The sequence below is a fragment of the Acyrthosiphon pisum genome, chromosome X (assembly GCF_005508785.2).
Source record: "Acyrthosiphon pisum isolate AL4f chromosome X, pea_aphid_22Mar2018_4r6ur, whole genome shotgun sequence".
NCBI classification, from domain to species: Eukaryota; Metazoa; Arthropoda; class Insecta; order Hemiptera; family Aphididae; genus Acyrthosiphon; species Acyrthosiphon pisum.
The window spans coordinates 75,647,246-75,665,055 of record NC_042493.1 but is presented as its reverse complement, the minus strand read 5'-3'; the positions used below and the strand labels follow the sequence as shown (position 1 = coordinate 75,665,055).

Below are 17,810 nucleotides of genomic sequence, written 5' to 3'. Positions count from 1 at the left end.
ATTATTATATTGTTATTTTTCATAGTATACATCATGACTAAATAATCAGGCATGATCGCTAGATTACTGCACAGGCACGGTACTAGAATTTTTTCCAGGGGAGGCAGAGTGGGGCAAATATTTTTTTTACATGGGCTAAAATTGTTTCAACAAATGCTGAGGTTATTTAAATGAAATATAAATATTTTCGTGTCATGTAACATAATATAGCTATTAGCTATTTAGTACATACGTTTTATATTGTATGCTCTAAACGTCTCAACAGATAATATGTACAAACTTTTGAATAGTTGTTGAAATGTTTTAAGAATAATGTCAAATATCTTTTTTGTACTTTATGTTATATACTTACCTATATGTAAGAAAATGTTTAATCACAGACCTTCAACAACTATATTCAATATTCATAATTATAACATGATATACAAAAATGATAAATTGACTTTAATGACTTTAATATTACATACCTTTGTGAATGAATAATTATGTTTCTTTTACTTACCTACATTTCATAAATATAAATTAAAGGATGTGTTTAGTAATGAACAGATGAATTTGTTTCAATCATCTTTAATGCAATGATTTGGGATTGGGATACGTTTATTTGTTTATTTTCATCAAGTAGTTAGTACTCAATAAAGGTAATAATAAATAAATAAAAGATTTTTTCTTATTTTACAAATTTCAAAACACATTTTATTGAAATTGTAGTAAATTTTTTGCTCATTAGACAAATAATATAGAAAAGAAAATATTATACAATCATAGGATTATTAAATGTAATAATCTAATTTTAATATTATTATTTATTTTCTTCCTATTTAAAAATAGACTGTAAGTCAGGCGTTGCATGTTGACGCATTGATACGCCGCGTTGCACGCCCGTATAAAATATTAATATTATTACATATTTATATCAGTTTTTATAACGGCAAAAACTTAATACACAAGTTTTCGAAAATACAAAAGTATTTCATAAATTAAAAATTTTTAAAAACTAAAAAGCCAAAAAGGAATATTTCATAAATTCTTTGATGTGGCTCTTATTTAAATAATGTATTACGACTTTATTATATCGTACATATTTTTCGGTGGGGGGGCTGGCGAGGGGGCTGATCTGTTTTCTGGGGGGGCTAGAGCCCCACCTTGCCACCCCTTGGCGCCGTGCGTGTTACTGCACGCATATTTTATACATATATTATACTTCCCCAGACTTGAAGAAACACTAATATCATAGAAAAAAATGTTCTTCGCATTACAATTATATAGGTTTAATATAAAATTATATTATATTTTCTCGCGAGAGAGCGTACGCTCTTATAGTATAAATCATAATCACAGATATATAATAATATTGTAGTAATATTGTAGTAATAATATAATACCGTATGGCGTATAATAATATCTGATAATTGAACATTCGCACAAGTGGAAAGTGGATAACGAATGCCCGAAAAAAGAGACTATCGCAATTCGCAAAGACGTCGGACTATTACAATATGTCGGTTGATAACAGTTACAATCACAGTAGATGATAACGATCGTCGGCGCGCCGCCGCCTACAGTGCTGATTGTTGATACTTGATAAAGTGCGCGTTCCTGTACACGTGCGCTGGATCGTCGTCGGATTTCGCTTTATATTCGCTTGTCCGAGTCCATCAAACACAAGAATCACAGGAAGTGTGTAGGTCAGCAAGGTCTATTCACAGTCAAAACGCTGTTAAACGCATCGCTGTCCTGAGCGATGTCGTCCAGTAAAATATTCTTGCAGAACCGAGCTCTCGGTGAGTACTGTTTTCCATTTTTTTATTTCCATTTTTCACGTGGCTTACCGAACGAAGTTGTCACGTTTCCAGCGTTATTCGTTCCGTTTTAAAAGTAATCGTTCTTTTTCGTAAATGGCGGTTACTGTACGAGTTACATATAAAAACGCTCGATTAAAACCGTCTCCGTGCACTTATTTTTCCATTAGCCTTCCTCTACTCTGTTGAGATGCTCTTTGCGTGTAACTTAATATATTTTTCTTTGTCTGATTAATATTTATGTCCTTGGATCATCGATGTTATTGTTACCCCTAAAATATGACAAAATTACTGCTGTCTTATAATAAATTGGCGGTACAGAACACTAGAATACTGCTGTATTTTATTTCGGCCGATGGTTTATTTTTATGACAACCGATAGGTAGGGCTCATAGAACTACATATTATAATACTGATAAATAGAGAACAAATTTATGTATCAATGCATTTTATTAAATTTAGAATTAATTATTGCTATTGGATATCATGCACTTCAAATATGAATCAATTACATAAATTGATGTGGAACATTTGTTTAGTCGTTTTGAAAATATATTAAGACCTAATATTAACAGGCGACATTCACAGTTCAAGTAGGTATTATAAAGAACTTATAATTTAATACTGCACAGGATTTGAATAAGAAATTATCCAAAATTAATGTTTTCCAATCATAATATTAGTTTGTACTTAATATTCATATTTTATATAATTCTATTTAATGTATTTTCCATACATATTTTTTTACTAAGGTAACTTTTCTAAAATTAAAATTATTTTCCACAATTAAACTTTCATATTTTGGTATATACTTATTAAATATTTAAGAGGACTTAGTACCCACATATGTTGTATGCATCTTACAAATTGCGTTACATAGCAAATTGTACGCCCAGCAGATCATAAAACAGCTCTGTTAGTTTAAAAATTAGAGTAATTGACCTCTTATTACATTTTAAGGTAAGTTTATTATCTGGGCAATGTTATAGGCTTTTTATTATATTTTAATTGTAAAGCGAGTATTTTAAGATGTTCAAAAAATTTACAATTTTAAAATACTCATAACTCGCTTTGCAACTAAAATATAATAAAAAGCCTATGATATTGCCTTGATAATAATCTTACCTATAAATTGTATTAGAGGTCAATTCACTCTTAATCTTTAAGACTAACAGAGCTAAACGTGATCTGCTGAACGTATAATTTGGTATAGTAAGACGAAGACAGCACATGCGGGTGACACATCCTCTTAATATTATGTAATAGATGATAATAGAATAAATGACTTACCTATTAATTATTATTATTATGTCAAAAATTGTTGTTAGAATAGGTATTTGTGGTTCACACTTAATATATTAAAGTGCACACATTCATTATTTAAAAATAATATTTTCACTAAATAACAATTTTTTTTTTCTGGCACAAATGCATTTTGATCTCAAGTAATATTTGAATAGAAACAATTGAGGAAACAACCATATTGGATTTCCAAGTAATTAGGGATACCAACTTATAACTATAACTACTTAGATGACTATTGACTGGACACTAACAATTATACACTGTTTGCCGAGAGAATGCTGTTGTGCTCACAAACCAAAATATGTCACATCCTGCCTCAATTACCTAAATCCCCATTCCTCAGCAACAGTTGTATGTGCGAAGTAACCGCATTATATTGGTGAACAGAGTGCCCATAATAGGTGTATCCTGGTGCAATGAGTTTCACTTACACTGAAGTGCACCAGACCTAGTAATCATAATAATACTATACTTAACTAATGTCATCATAACTAGACTTCTTATTAATTTCTAATAAATATTTATTTCAATATAATAGTTCTGTCATTTATATTAAATTGGTTTTTATTGTTTTCAGGATATGTGAGTAATGAGATTCCACTCGTTACCCGTTACATAAACCTCAGAAGAGAAAATCTCATAATAACATGTGTCGGACGTGCCTTTCACACTTACAGTTCTGATAGGTTTCAGCTTTTATCTGTAAGCCCGCAACATGAGACGGACATCACATGTTTGGCTGCAGATAGTTACCTGGTATATACCAGTTGTGGAAACCAAATATATGCTTGGCGACGTGGTATTGAACTAAAACATACGTATACTGGTCACAAAGCAGCAATAAAATTATTGTTTCCGTTTGCGGCCAATTTAGTGTCTATTGATGAATCAGGAACTCTCAAAATTTGGGATGTGAAAACTGAAAGTATATATAAAGAAATTCAATTAGATTTTACTGCAACAGCAATATGCCATCCACCAACATATGCTAATAAATTACTAATTGGCTCAGCTGAAGGAAAACTACAGCTGTGGAATATAAAAACAGGATCCATGATATATGAATTTGAGGGTTGGAATAGTAGTGTGACCAGCTTAGAGCCAGCTCCAGCTGAAGATATGATGGCAATAGGATTGAGTAATGGAAAAATTATTTTGCACAATTTAAAGTTTGATGTATCCAACATAACTTTTACACAAGATTGGGGCTCAGTTACACGTATAAGTTTTCTTATTAAACGACAACTTATGATAACTGGTAGTCCAAAGGGCACTGTAGTCGTTTGGAATCTCGAAGAAGGAAAAGTTGACAGTTTAATTATTAAAGCGCATCATGGACCTATTTGTGGTCTTCAGTGTTTACCAGATGAACCGCTTCTTGTGACTTCATCTTCTGATAATTCTTTAAAAATGTGGCGTTTTGACATGTCTGATGGTTCGGCCAGTCTGTTTAAAATACGCGAAGGTCATTTTAAACCTCCAGTTTCTATTCGTTTTCATGGAACAGATGGTGCTAGTATTTTAAGTTCTGGCAATGATTCATCATTGCGTGTCTTTAACACAGTCACTGAAATTGCAAATAAAAGTTTTGGACGTGCATCATATAATCGTAAAGCTTCCAAAAAAAAAGGAAATAAATGGGCTGATCCTCTTATCATGCCTCCAATATCTACATTCACATCGGAAACCACTCGAGATAAAGAATGGGACAGCATTGTTGCTGTACATCGAGGTATACCAACAGTAACTACTTGGTCGTTTGACAAAAGTAAGATGGGAGAGCATAAATTGTGTCATGAAAGATTTAAGAAGAACGTCAGTGGACAGAAAGGAATCAGTGCTACATGTGCATGTCTTACACACTGTGGTAATTTTGCAGTTATCGGTTACAGTTCTGGTCACATTGATAAGTACAACATTCAGTCAGGATTACACAGAGGAACCTATGGACAGCCAACTGCTCATAAATATGTACGTGGTGTCTATGTAGACACACTTAATCAAATAATGGTATCTGGTGGTTCAGATACATTTTTACAATTCTGGAATTTCAAAAAATTAAGTAAGTCAGATTTATTTTTGAAATTTTTGTTTGTATATTATTTTATTAAAAATGTATTAATTTTTTCAGATTTATTGTCTAAATTGGAGTTGGAAGATACAGTTTCATTATTCAGCTGGCACACAGAAAGCTCATTTCTAGCAGTTGCTTTAGATAATTTTGACTTTTGTCTAGTTGATATTGATACACGCACCGTCGTAAGAAAATTTACTGGTCATCGAGGTCCAATTACTGATTTGACATTTAGTCCAGATTCCAGATGGTTAGTTACATCTGCAATGGATTCAACTATTCGCACTTGGGACATTCCGTCATCATCAATGATCGATATACTTAAAGTAAGCTGACATAATAATCATTGCATCATAAATATTTCATTATAATTTTTGTTATATTATTTTAGGTTGATACACCCTGCGTTTCATTGACATTTTCGCCAACTGGAAGCTATCTGGCGACAGCGCATGCTGACCGTTTGGGAATATATTTATGGTTTAATAAATCTCTATATAATCATGTTAGCCTCCGACCTATCACCGAAGAAAATCAGATCACAGAACCTCTTCCATTGACTGGAATTAATCAAGAATCTCTAGAATGCCCTATTGATGAAGATACAGATGAATACATATCTAAAGTACAAATTGAAAACACTATAACTATGAGTGGTCTAAATGATGCTAGATGGCAGAATATATTGAATTTAGACGCTGTCAAAAAAAGGAACAAACCGCTACAACCACCAAAAGCTCCTGCTGCTGCTCCATTTTTCCTACCTACTATACAATCTATAGACTTCCAATTCGATTTAAAAGGAGTTGGTAAGACAGATTCCAATACTAAAGTTATTCCTGAAACACTAATGCAAACTGTTTTTGCTCAACAACTTTTAAAAGCCACTTCCTTAAATGATTATCAAGTTTTATTTGATCAGTTAAAATTAATGGGACCGTCAGCTTTAAATTATGAAGTACGAAGCTTGTCGCCAGAAGCTGGTGGAACATATGAATTAATGGTTAAATTTTTAGAGCTTTTAAAACAAGTATCTACAAGTAATAAAGATTTTGAATTAACACAATCTTATTTGGGTGTATTTTTAAAATATAATGGACGTGCATTGGCCCAACGACCAGAAGCGATCAATAGTATTGAGCCATTATCAAAACATAATGCATGGGAACAATTGCAAAATAATTTTTTGTTATGTCTTAGTATTGTAGAATATATGAAAAATAATTAATAAGCATTTATTTTAGTTTTTATATACTTGTATAATGTTTATGCATTAAAACAGTTTTATGGAAATACCTAATTAAAATACAACATTTAACATCAATATTACAATATAATTTATTTATTGATTTTCTTTGCATTAAAAAAATAGCTCTCATATTATACAATATTAACATTATAATATTATCTAACTTGATAGGTATTTATAAAAACATTCTTTTAATATTTTCATAGTATGCATGTTGTTTTTGATTCGTAAAATTATAATATAAGACAAAAAGTTAACCATAATAAAAATAATTAAGACTTCATAATTGAAATGTGCACAAGAAAAAAGTTAAAATGTACATTTGGCAACACTTTAGAAGCAGTTCAATGTAATAATTAATAAATATGACATAATATGATGTCTACATATAAATTGTGGTGGTACAAATGTACAATATTTTTTACAATAAATTACAATTAGCGTGTATTTTTGTAGCTTACTAGAACCATGATTATACTATACATATTTTAAAGTTACGACTACAACTATTATGAAACAATAAAATTGTACAATAAATTATATTATATTCCAAATAAGTTAGGAAAACATGTCACATTTGCACGTGTGTTGCCAACTACTTGCCAATCACAGCGGTCTCGCTGTTCCAATCTTGTGAAAGGTACATACTTTTTAAATTGGTGGTGTCATTTCAGTTTTGGAGAGGGGGGTGGGCCACATTTTTGACCGGCCCCTAATAAAACTGCTCGCTAACAAATACATTACATTACATTACAATTGCATTTTTATCTCAATACAAATAGCCTTCTTACATAATTTTATATTTATTAGCTACTATCACAATTACCTACTGGTTACTATCATAGACATAAATAACCCATATTTTGAGATATAAAAATGACTAAATAATTAATACATAATATGTAGAGGTAGGTACCTAAATATAATATTACCTATTATCTACTATATGAAGGCCCAAAACTAGCCTATACCCAGCCCGCTAATAGGAAAATGCCCACCCTGCCAACCCACCAAATGACACCACTGTTTTAGAAGTAGGTAAGTATTGAAGTACTGATACAGATGTGAAACACCTACTTATTTTTAAAAGTATTTAAATACTTAGTAAAAAAAGTATTTGAGTACAAAATATAGGTACTTTAAAAATATATTTATTGATACATATATTTTTAGATTGGTAAAAATTGTTTCACTTTTTAAATCAACGGAACTAAATTTATTTTAGATATTTCATATTTTACATAATTACATAGGTAGATCATTTTAATCGATTTTATATTCTGAGTGGAGCGATGACTATTGATTTTACAATGTTGTGTTTTTTTTGTGTGTCATCACTGTTTGGGGCTTCGATTTTCTTTAGCAGTACCTATCCAAATCTTGTTCGATGTCTGTTTTGATTTAGTCGGTGCATTTCACATTTAGGAGGTCAAAATATAATATTCTCAATAGTTTACAAAAGCGCCGAGAAATCAAAACATAAACAAAGGAAACACAGTAATTTTTACGCAAAATTGGTTATCAACTGTAAATAAATTTTGGTGTAATTCTAAAACAAATAACCGTAGATACATGCTATTTTCAGTGAACGTTTATATTAGCATTTTCTGTACATGATACAATTTTCAAAATATCTTGACTTGTTTTGAGAAGTTTACTGTCGTTTTCAGTTCCCATTTTTTAAGTTAATTTTCTATAAATGCTAATACAATCTTATTCATTGGGTCAAATTGATTGAAAATTAAATACAAGGCTCCTAATATATTGACATATTGTTACAACGGTAGTTGAAAAATATCAAAAATACATAGTTAGGTACAGTTTTTTTTATGAATTGTGAGCATTTAATGATCGAATTTTGACAATATACGTAAAAATCACGAAAATGTGCAAACTATTTTGAGCTAGAAATTCATAACAATTTTTCTTTTTAAATCTAAGATTTGAACATTTAATTCAAGATTCCTCATAAGTTTGTCTACCTTTTTCAAAAAATAAACGTCTACATGAAAGTCAACTAAATTTTTTATGAAAATTTGAAGTTCAAATCTTCGCGATTGCCAAAAAAAATAGGCAATTATTTTGCGATTACCAGCAGCCACTTTTCATTCTTTCGACTATAGCGATTAGCGATGATACGTACTGGATAGAGCCACAGCATTATTATATTATTATGAATTATGAAATATATATTCTGCGACAGAGCTATGATTAAAAATCTGGAAGCCGATTCGGTCAGCCCTTACAGCATTTGCCATTTAGCGCAGATTTCATCCCCAGACATACGGATAACCACTGCACATGCGCAAATTGCAAAATATTACCGCAATTATGTTACCCCATCCCGTGCTAACTTTTTCATTTATGACACATGCGCAATAAAATCATCGGAGCCGAACGGGCCGACCAATCGGCTTCAAGCGCAGACTACGCGGAACACAGTAGACGCGGAATATACAGCAATAGAACAATATTATACACAGCACGATTAAAGATAATATCCATAATAATAGTATCATATAATCGTGATACAAACATAGACCTTATACTAAGGTATCAGGTCTATGAATACAAAGCAAAAACCACAGACTTCTATAATACTTATATAATTAGTATTATATAGAAGTCTGTGGCAAAAACTGGTAGTGCTTATCAGTTATTACTTATTACTATTATCATTTATCATCTTGGCGCCAATGGCCAATCTCTTCGACTCTTCCAAAGTTCCGACCACACTCACTTTTGGTTCACACTTATTTAGGCAGTAGTAATATGAGTATATGACGTTTTAATATTTTGATAATTAATAATAATTATATTATTGTAATGATATACGTCATATACCTAATTAATTATAATTATATTATTCGCATTTTGATTCTTGTAATTTCGTTAAAAAGCTTCCGACCGCTGTTCGATAACTATTTCTGCAATTTTACGTGACTGTCTCGATATTAGTACTCGACGCTTACGTCGCGATCATAAGATATTTTTTCACCTTATACTTTTCCAAAAGTCTATCTACCGACTGCATCATCAACGTGAAGAATATTGTTAAAAGTCATTATTTCATCTCCGTACAGTCGGGAAATGATTTACATAATGACATTCAAACCATCATAAAGTTTGTTGTCGTCGCTTGTGTTTTTTGCATTCAAAATTAAGCAAAATTGGTTTGATTTGATCATGGACGACTGTGGTGGCAAACGAGTAATAGCATTAGTTGACATGGATTGTTTCTATTGTCAAGTAGAGGTTCAACACAATCAGTCGTTGACTGGAAAGCCAGTTGCAGTCGTTCAATACAACAGTTGGAGAGGTGGTGGGTGAGTCGTCTTGCATAACAATATGTGTGTCTGACATGCATTGGATCATAGTCATTCTTTTATTGTGTTTCAGGATAATCGCAGTGAATTATGAGGCAAGGGATAAGGGGGTAAACCGACATATGAGAGGAGATGATGCATTACAGGCGTGTCCAGATTTAAATTTGGTACGTGTGAAGGAGCTCCATGGAAAAGCAGATTTATCAAAGTAAGAGATTTTCACTTGATAAATATAATATAATCCATAGCTGTGATTATTAACATTTACCAGACATTTTGTTAAATCTTGACATTCAATTAGGTATCTACCTTTATAATTTTAATTGCATTCATTATTTCAATTAAAATAATGCAATATTTCCAGCAACATGGCCACATGGGTGCTATACTTCTGTAAATGGTAGGTATTTAGTTGTCATGATAATTTTTACAATTAGGTACTCAATAATAACGTTCCTTAAGTAATAAGTATTAAAATATAGGTTTTATACAAATTGTATTAACTATTTAAAAGTTAGAAATATCCCAGAAAACAATTATTATTTCATATAAATTCATCAAGGTTCAACACATAATATATATTTTTTTAATATACTAAACTTTTTTTATGTTGTAAATTTAATTTGGTTTCTTATTATAACTATTAACTATAAATTAAGTATACACCTATATTGCTTAGATATTTCATTAAAAATATTTTATTTAATGTTGATTTAAAACAGACGTTATGTTTAAGATATTACAATATAATCTACACTCATTATTTGTAAAATAGTAATTTTTTTGAAAACATGTTTTTTTCCTTAAATTGTTCATTTCAATGCAATTTTGAAGAAAAGATAATCTTCATAATTGTGTAAGTTTAACTTTTTTAACTGCTTACAAACTTTCACCAAATTGGTATATTTTTAATTTCATATTCTAAAGCAGAATGTTTTTAAAAGTATTTGGTAATTTCAAATCAAATCATTAGTGTTTTAAGTTTAAATGAGTGAAGTAGGTATGAAGAGGTATGTAATGTCCATTACATTACCCTGCTTCTCTAAACTTTTCATACTATTATCACTTATTAGTCTAGGGCTGGAAGTTATAATATTTGAATGTTTTTTGTGGAATATTGGATTTATTGCCAAGTAAACTAGACATTTTCAAGAAACAACAAAAATTAAACTACCTATATTAAATATTTACAGTGCATATTTTTGCATACTTTGTGATTTTATTGAATTTATATAATAAAATACTAATTAACTACTTGTTAGAAATTTAATTTTTAAGTATCAATATACTTCAAAAATATTCTGCTTCAGAACATGAAATTACAATTAGTGTATGTTGTCATTTTAAAATATAAAAACTAAAAAATAGTAAAAATTAAATTTTTCATAACAATTTTATATTTATTTTTGTTTCATTTGTTTTGTTCTTTATAGATACCGTACAGCCAGTCAAAAAGTATTTGAGGTTCTCAGCCAATTTAGTTCTTGTGTGCAAAGAGCTAGTATTGATGAGGCTTATGTTGATTTAACTAGTGTGGTAAATCATCATATTTCATCTAATCATAATGTAATAACGGAAAATGACCTACCCAATACATTTGTTGAAGGATATTCAGATGATAACTCAAAAGGTAATTAAAATATGAATGTATCTTAAAGATGACCCAAATTATTGCTTTATGAATATTTCTGTGTACATTTTGTTCCTCGTAGTTTTTTCAACATAAAAATTCTTAAGTTATCCTAAAAATACAAATTTTGTTTAAATTGAAAATTAATTAATAATTGTTTGTACTCCATAAAAATATAAACACTTAAAAAAAGTTTAACTATGATGTTAAAATGTGTGAATACCTATTAAATATTATAAATATTTAAATAATATTTATTTTATGTTTTTATTATGAAGATAAAAATAAGAATTTAAAATCTTGGCTCCACGATGTATACAATAATGAGTTACAAGATGACTATTTACTCCGCTTAACAATTGGTGCTATGATGGTTGAAAAATTAAGACAATCAATTTTTGAACAAACTGGTTTTCGTTGTTCAGCTGGTATTGCAAATAACAAGGTTTGATGGTTTAAATATTTTATATAGTAAATAATAAATAACCTGAAAAATAACTCTGCCTATCTTTTAAGCTACACCGTACTTTGGAAATAATTCAATGTAGCATTTGTCAAAAAATATTCTATAATGAATTAACTGATTCAGTGGTGTAAATTGGGTAAATTGTTAGGGTTGAAATCAGCTTGTAGGGTGAACATACTCCCCCCAAATATGGATTTTTTTTTTATGTTCTAAATTTAATATTATATCCAAGGCTGGGATTTTGAGTCGGAGATTAATTAAGTTTGACCAGGCAAAAAACTTTTCATCAACAATAATTAATAAAATTCGAAAATTTTCTTATGCCCATAAATAGCTCAAAAAAGAGGCAAAATATTATGGTGTGTAGAAATAACTAGTATAAACATTCAGTAAAAAACTATATATCTACTGTATTTTTTTTTTTTGGTGATACACCAAAAAAAAAAAAACAAAATTGATTTTGTCAAAAACTTGTTTTGTGTTAAATTTCCTGATTTTCCATAATTACTGGAAATTTTCTATTATTACCTTTCAATTGTGCCAACTAGATTTACTTTCCCATCAGAAAAGTTACTGAAAATGAGAATTTGAAGCATTATTTTGGCTACTGATTGTGTACACAGACACAAATAAAAATGTTTGAAAATTGAATGTACACTTGATTTTTGGGTTCCTAATAAGATACTCTTGCGATTCCATGATATTTTCAGGGGTTGCAAGTGCAATCCAGTGTGACCCCCAGCTTATACCACTGAACTAATTAAGGACGTTGCACCCGTATGTGTCTCTCTGTCTTACAAATGTACACAAAGAAAAAACTATGTTTTTCCCGTTTAGCGCACGTAAGAACTGAGAACACTACAGTGATAACTAAGAAACAACATTTTCGCAACATAAAAAGGGGAACTTTGGCTGTGCAATATCGTTTTTATTATTTTGTTAATAGAACTTCAAAAAAGTTATTAAAGTTTAAAAAACACAATTAATAATGGATTTTGAAACAATATGAACTTTTTTTGTATAAGTGATATCAAAAAAAAAATTGAAAAATGATATTGCACAGCCAAAGTTCTTCTTTATATGTGGTGAAAAATTTGTTTCTTAATTATGACTGTAGCCTTCTCGGTTCTTTCCCTCGCCAAAACATTTTTGGTATGCCGTAGTGTGTAAGACAGAGACAACATTTGCAGGTGCGGCATTCTTTTAAGAGAATGCTACCCATGCATTTGTTGTCTCTTCGTCTTATTCATGTACGATGGCAAATTTTCGTTCACTAGCTTTCACTAGCGTGCTGTTAGTTTTGATATTAAAATGAATTGACCTATTATCAAATGTTTAGGTAAGAATATTTTCTGTACTTAAGCGTTGACTTTTATTCAATATTTAATTTTCAAGAGAAATTAGCATTTTTCATTTTTGATATTTTACATAGGTACCCATATCTTATTTGAAAATGAAAATATCGTAAAATCGCCAACACTTTAGCACAGATATAATGTTCTTACCTAAAAGTTTGATTATAGATCAATATCAATTCACTCTAATATCAAAACTAACTGTACACTATTGAAACTAGTGAATCAAAATTTGCCATGTTGTACTTGTATAAGACAGTGACAACAAATGCATGGGTAAACATCATCTTAACTTTTATAGATTAGGTATATTTATATTAATTGTATTTAAGATTAAATATATAATTAATAAAAATTATATTTCTGTAATTTATATACCAGAGGTGAATTTTTAGGTCGATCCTCTTTGTTAGAATTTTTTAATTATTTTATACATTTGTCATTTAGTAAATACAGTTATTAAATATATATTTTGGATTAACCTATTAGTGCGAAATGGCATTTTCTCATACAAAACTTATAAAAACTGAATAGGTAGGTACCAAGCTATACTTTCTGATGATCATTTAGAGCAGTGTCTTCATTTAGAAGTTAATGAATATTACCAAAATTATAATTAACTGGCCATGATATGCAACGACATTTGAATTTGAAACATTAATGTGAAACACTCCTTTCAGATAACTTAACATTTTTATTTTATTATTTATATAAGTATACTTATTATTAATATAAAATATTTTTTTTACATTAGTTTATTCTAAAAGAAAAAATATACCCTCAGTAGATCTTAATCAAAAAGAGTTTGGCCGCCCCTGGTATATACGAATACAGTTTAGAGGTGTTTAAACCTTTCAATGGTTTCTCACATAAAATTATTTAAGTATTAGATTATAAATTTAGTTTATAATGCTGTTTAATTTTTTACAGATTTTATCTAAGCTTGCGTGTGGTTTACACAAACCTAATCAACAAACAATGTTGCCACCTTCTAGTGTACCTCATTTGTTTGAAACCATACCAATAAAAAAAGTAAAAAATTTAGGTGGTAAACTGGGAGAAAGAATAAGGCAAGAATTTAACTGTGAATTCATGTCTGATTTAGCTGCAATACCCCTAAATGATTTACAACAAAAGTTTAATGACAAAACATGGTAATGATGAATTTCATAATATTTCTAATAAAAAATTGTCATAAAAAATTTTTTTTTTCAGTAACTTTTTGTATCAAATCTCCAAAGGTATAGATAATGAACCTGTGGAATCTAGACTTATACCCAAATCAATTGGCAGTTGTAAGTCATTTCCTACGGGACTAAAAGTCAAAGAAGAAATAAAACAGTGGTTGAACACGTTAATGAATGATATTGTAGATAAATTAAAAGATGATTATGAGGCTGTGTGTATTATTTATTCATTTATTCCAATTTTATTTTGAAAATTAATATTGTTTGTTTTTTAGAATAAAAGAAAAGCAACACTGATGACCGTCAGTGTTAGATACTTAGATAAAAAAACGAAATTGCCGACATCACAGTGTTTTGAAGTTACTACGTATAGTCATAATAAACTATTGGATACTGCCTATTCATCATTATGCACCATGACTGAAAATCAAAAGTCTTTACAATGGTATTTTGTTATTTTAAGAATATTCAATACTTATCTAAAATGTTAACTCTCCCCTTCCCTTCATAATAATTTAAATAATCATGTCATATGAACATTAGTGAAAAGACAACGCCAAACTGTGTATATAAAAATGATTCGTTCGCCTAACTGCAATTAGAACAGTAGTGATGTTGTTTTCACATGTACTTCATAGGACATTTTTTTTTTTATTGTAAACTATATGGTAACACTTATAAATAATCGCTATAAAACATTTTTATGATCAAATTGTCGTTTATTGAATATATGTATTTCCAAGAATATACAACTTCTAGCCTCTACAAAACATGCAAATGACTGCAGCGCACCGTGACCGGTAAACTGTGGCACACCGCTGTAGCTTGCGGTTATGCAGCTGTGATGGAACAATATTGAGGTCCACTAGTTTTTTAGAAAATTTGACACATGGCATTCCAGTCATCCGCATGTTTTTATGATTCATACTGTAGTCTTTACCATATAATGTATCATTACATACAAATTATGTGATATAAAGAGATATCAAAATTCAATACAGACTAGTTGAATTACAATAATTATAATCATTTTTTATACTCTTCACAAATTTTTTTTTTTTTTTCAAATTCAGTGATGTGGAAATAATATGCAAACAGTATTGTAATAATATTTAGTCATGAGCCATTACGACATTGCACAATAAACATAAGCACATATAATGAGCGATAAATAAATTAATTATTGAAATAAAAATGTTTAGTTGATTTTAAATATTTTAATTATTCTTATAATTGCAAAAATAATAATATATAAACCTACATCTAGCATTTTTTCAATTGATAACACCTGCATAATTATTATAGTTGCGCAACTTCCTGTATATTATTTTATATAATATTTATCTTATACTTTAGTACAAAATTATGTACACTAGCTTTAATTTGAATCACTTCTTTGATTTCAAATTATTTTTTAAGTAGACTAAAATTTTTAAAACGTAGTATGATATATTTTATATTTATATTAGAAGGAACATCCAACTTTATTGAATCAACATCAATTTTCATAATTATTTATTTTAGGTATTTGTGATCAGTGGCTTGTGATAACACACTTGTGGATATTATATTATTAATTAGAAAGTATTTAAGAAAAAATGTATATCTCTTATTCTAGAAGTAGAGGACTATTTGGTCTAGCCATAGGTATATTATCTCGTATAGCATAATTTTAAAATATGTTAAATTTATGGCACAAGGGTATTTGCAATTAATAGAGGTTAATTAACTATGTTCTTTAGCACAAATTATTGGCACACCAATAAACTAATATTCATTTTTTTTACATTTTTGAACAGAATAATTCTAATTTGTATGTGTATTGTTCACAGGAAAAATCCAATATCTTTTTTAGGTGTAGCTATTGGAAGGTTTGTAGAAATGAATGTCAAATCATCAATAGATAATTATTTCAATAAGGGAGCTGCCAAAGAAGTGAAAAATATTAACATTCAATTGACTAGACCAGAAAATAGTACGACTTGCTCTAATATCAATAGTGAAAGTGATAGTTCTACACTATTTAATGAACAACAATTCAAATCTAAAATTAGTATACCACTATCAAATCAACCTGCGTCATCATTAAATCACTTTAATGATAAAAAAAACAAAACATGTATTAATGATGTAAAGAATTTAAAAACTATATTTGTTCAAATGAAAAATTCTGATAGTTTCTTCACTAATTCTTCTTCAACATTTCAAAATGTGGATCCTAAAAAAGAAATTAAGCAATATAAACTTGACAAGAACAGTTTTTTTACAAAAAAACTGGAAATTATTTCTCCAGTTAAAAACCAAGTAAATGAGAAAATGGCAACAGTTGATCTTCCTCAATCTTCCTCAACAAGTTCAGTGGGATTTTTATTGAAAAGCTCTGATGTTATTTCTCCTTCAAAAAATATTTTGAATGATAATCATAACATAACAACTCAACCAGCAGATAGTTTTTTTTCAAGAAAACTGGAAATTGTATCGCCTTCGAAAAACCAAAAAACTAATGTTTCAAGAATAGAGTTAGTACCAATTGTTCAATCTACCATTATTGAAGATACTATTGAATGTGCTCCTATAACATTATTATGTGAGCGGTGTGACAACATGATTGATATAGATACATACGATGAGCACATAGATCATCACGTAGCAATAGAATTGAACGAAAGTTTGAATATCGTTAACCCTGTACAGCCATTAAATAATAGAATACTGAATAGTAAACCAGTAAAAAAGAAAAAAAATGAATGTGGTGTAAAACGTAAGAAAAATTCAAAAGCTTCAAGTTCAAATCCTAAAAAACCATGCACAAGTATTTCATCATACTTTAAACCACTATTAAACCCGTAATTATTTCCAATAATCTAGTAGAATTTTATTATTAAACTAAAATGATTGATTGTCTAATTTAAAAATCGAAATTTTTTTTTATTTTTATACTTATTTTGTAAAACATAGTTTAGTAAAAAAATGTATATGTAAATGTAAATGTATATCTATGTATATCAAAGAATATATTTATGTAAAAATAATTAAATTAACAATGATATATTATATTATAATTTTACTTCATATCAAGCTGAGGTTAGTTACCCGGTCTTCACTCGGGCCATCACTCAATTATCTATAGATAGGAGTTTATAGCTTAATTTATTGACTGGCAGTTGTATAGTATAATATATTATATTATTTTGTTGACCCAGAAGTATAAGACAGAAATTAAGTCTTGAAATTATACATACGTTATAAGGTTGAATATACAAAAACATTTTCAACACACATCTATAGGTAAAAAAAAACAATATTGGAAGAGATTCATTAAGTAAAAAAAAGATTTAAGAAAGAAATTAATGATGACATTGAAATATGAGTAGATTGGTCTCATGTATTAATTGCTAAGCATTACAATTTAAAGA

At 29.2% G+C, this 17,810-nt stretch overlaps 2 protein-coding genes across 2 annotated transcripts; both read left to right on the top strand.

The window, feature by feature from the left end:
- Nucleotides 1–1,566: 1,566 nt before the first annotated feature.
- On the top strand, nucleotides 1,567–6,507 carry LOC100163426 (WD repeat-containing protein 36). The gene is made up of 4 exons (XM_003241320.4): nucleotides 1,567–1,784; nucleotides 3,685–5,169; nucleotides 5,239–5,507; nucleotides 5,573–6,507. Exons 1-4 carry the CDS (start codon nucleotides 1,745–1,747, stop codon nucleotides 6,407–6,409), a joined length of 2,631 nt encoding a protein of 876 aa, XP_003241368.1. The 5' UTR covers nucleotides 1,567–1,744; the 3' UTR covers nucleotides 6,410–6,507.
- A 2,449-nt stretch (nucleotides 6,508–8,956) lies between these two features.
- Nucleotides 8,957–17,333, top strand: LOC100165484 (DNA polymerase eta-like). Its single transcript, XM_001945195.5, has 8 exons — nucleotides 8,957–9,756; nucleotides 9,830–9,964; nucleotides 11,190–11,386; nucleotides 11,665–11,831; nucleotides 14,138–14,361; nucleotides 14,423–14,606; nucleotides 14,670–14,839; nucleotides 16,227–17,333. Exons 1-8 carry the CDS (start codon nucleotides 9,617–9,619, stop codon nucleotides 17,242–17,244), a joined length of 2,235 nt encoding a protein of 744 aa, XP_001945230.2. The 5' UTR covers nucleotides 8,957–9,616; the 3' UTR covers nucleotides 17,245–17,333.
- Nucleotides 17,334–17,810: the final 477 nt, after the last annotated feature.

What these genes read in the sequence shown, in the direction of transcription:
- LOC100163426 (XM_003241320.4), top strand. Translation starts at nt 1,745, where the DNA reads ATGTCGTCCAGTAAAATATTCTTGCAGAACCGAGCTCTCG. An exon ending in CTTGCAGAACCGAGCTCTCG is followed by an intron (nt 1,785 to 3,684) that starts GTGAGTACTGTT and finishes TATTGTTTTCAG; the next exon opens with GATATGTGAGTAATGAGATT. An exon ending in CAATGATCGATATACTTAAA is followed by an intron (nt 5,508 to 5,572) that starts GTAAGCTGACAT and finishes ATATTATTTTAG; the next exon opens with GTTGATACACCCTGCGTTTC.
- LOC100165484 (XM_001945195.5), top strand. Translation starts at nt 9,617, where the DNA reads ATGGACGACTGTGGTGGCAAACGAGTAATAGCATTAGTTGACATGGAT. An exon ending in CTGGTATTGCAAATAACAAG is followed by an intron (nt 11,832 to 14,137) that starts GTTTGATGGTTT and finishes AATTTTTTACAG; the next exon opens with ATTTTATCTAAGCTTGCGTG. An exon ending in AAGTTTAATGACAAAACATG is followed by an intron (nt 14,362 to 14,422) that starts GTAATGATGAAT and finishes TTTTTTTTTCAG; the next exon opens with TAACTTTTTGTATCAAATCT.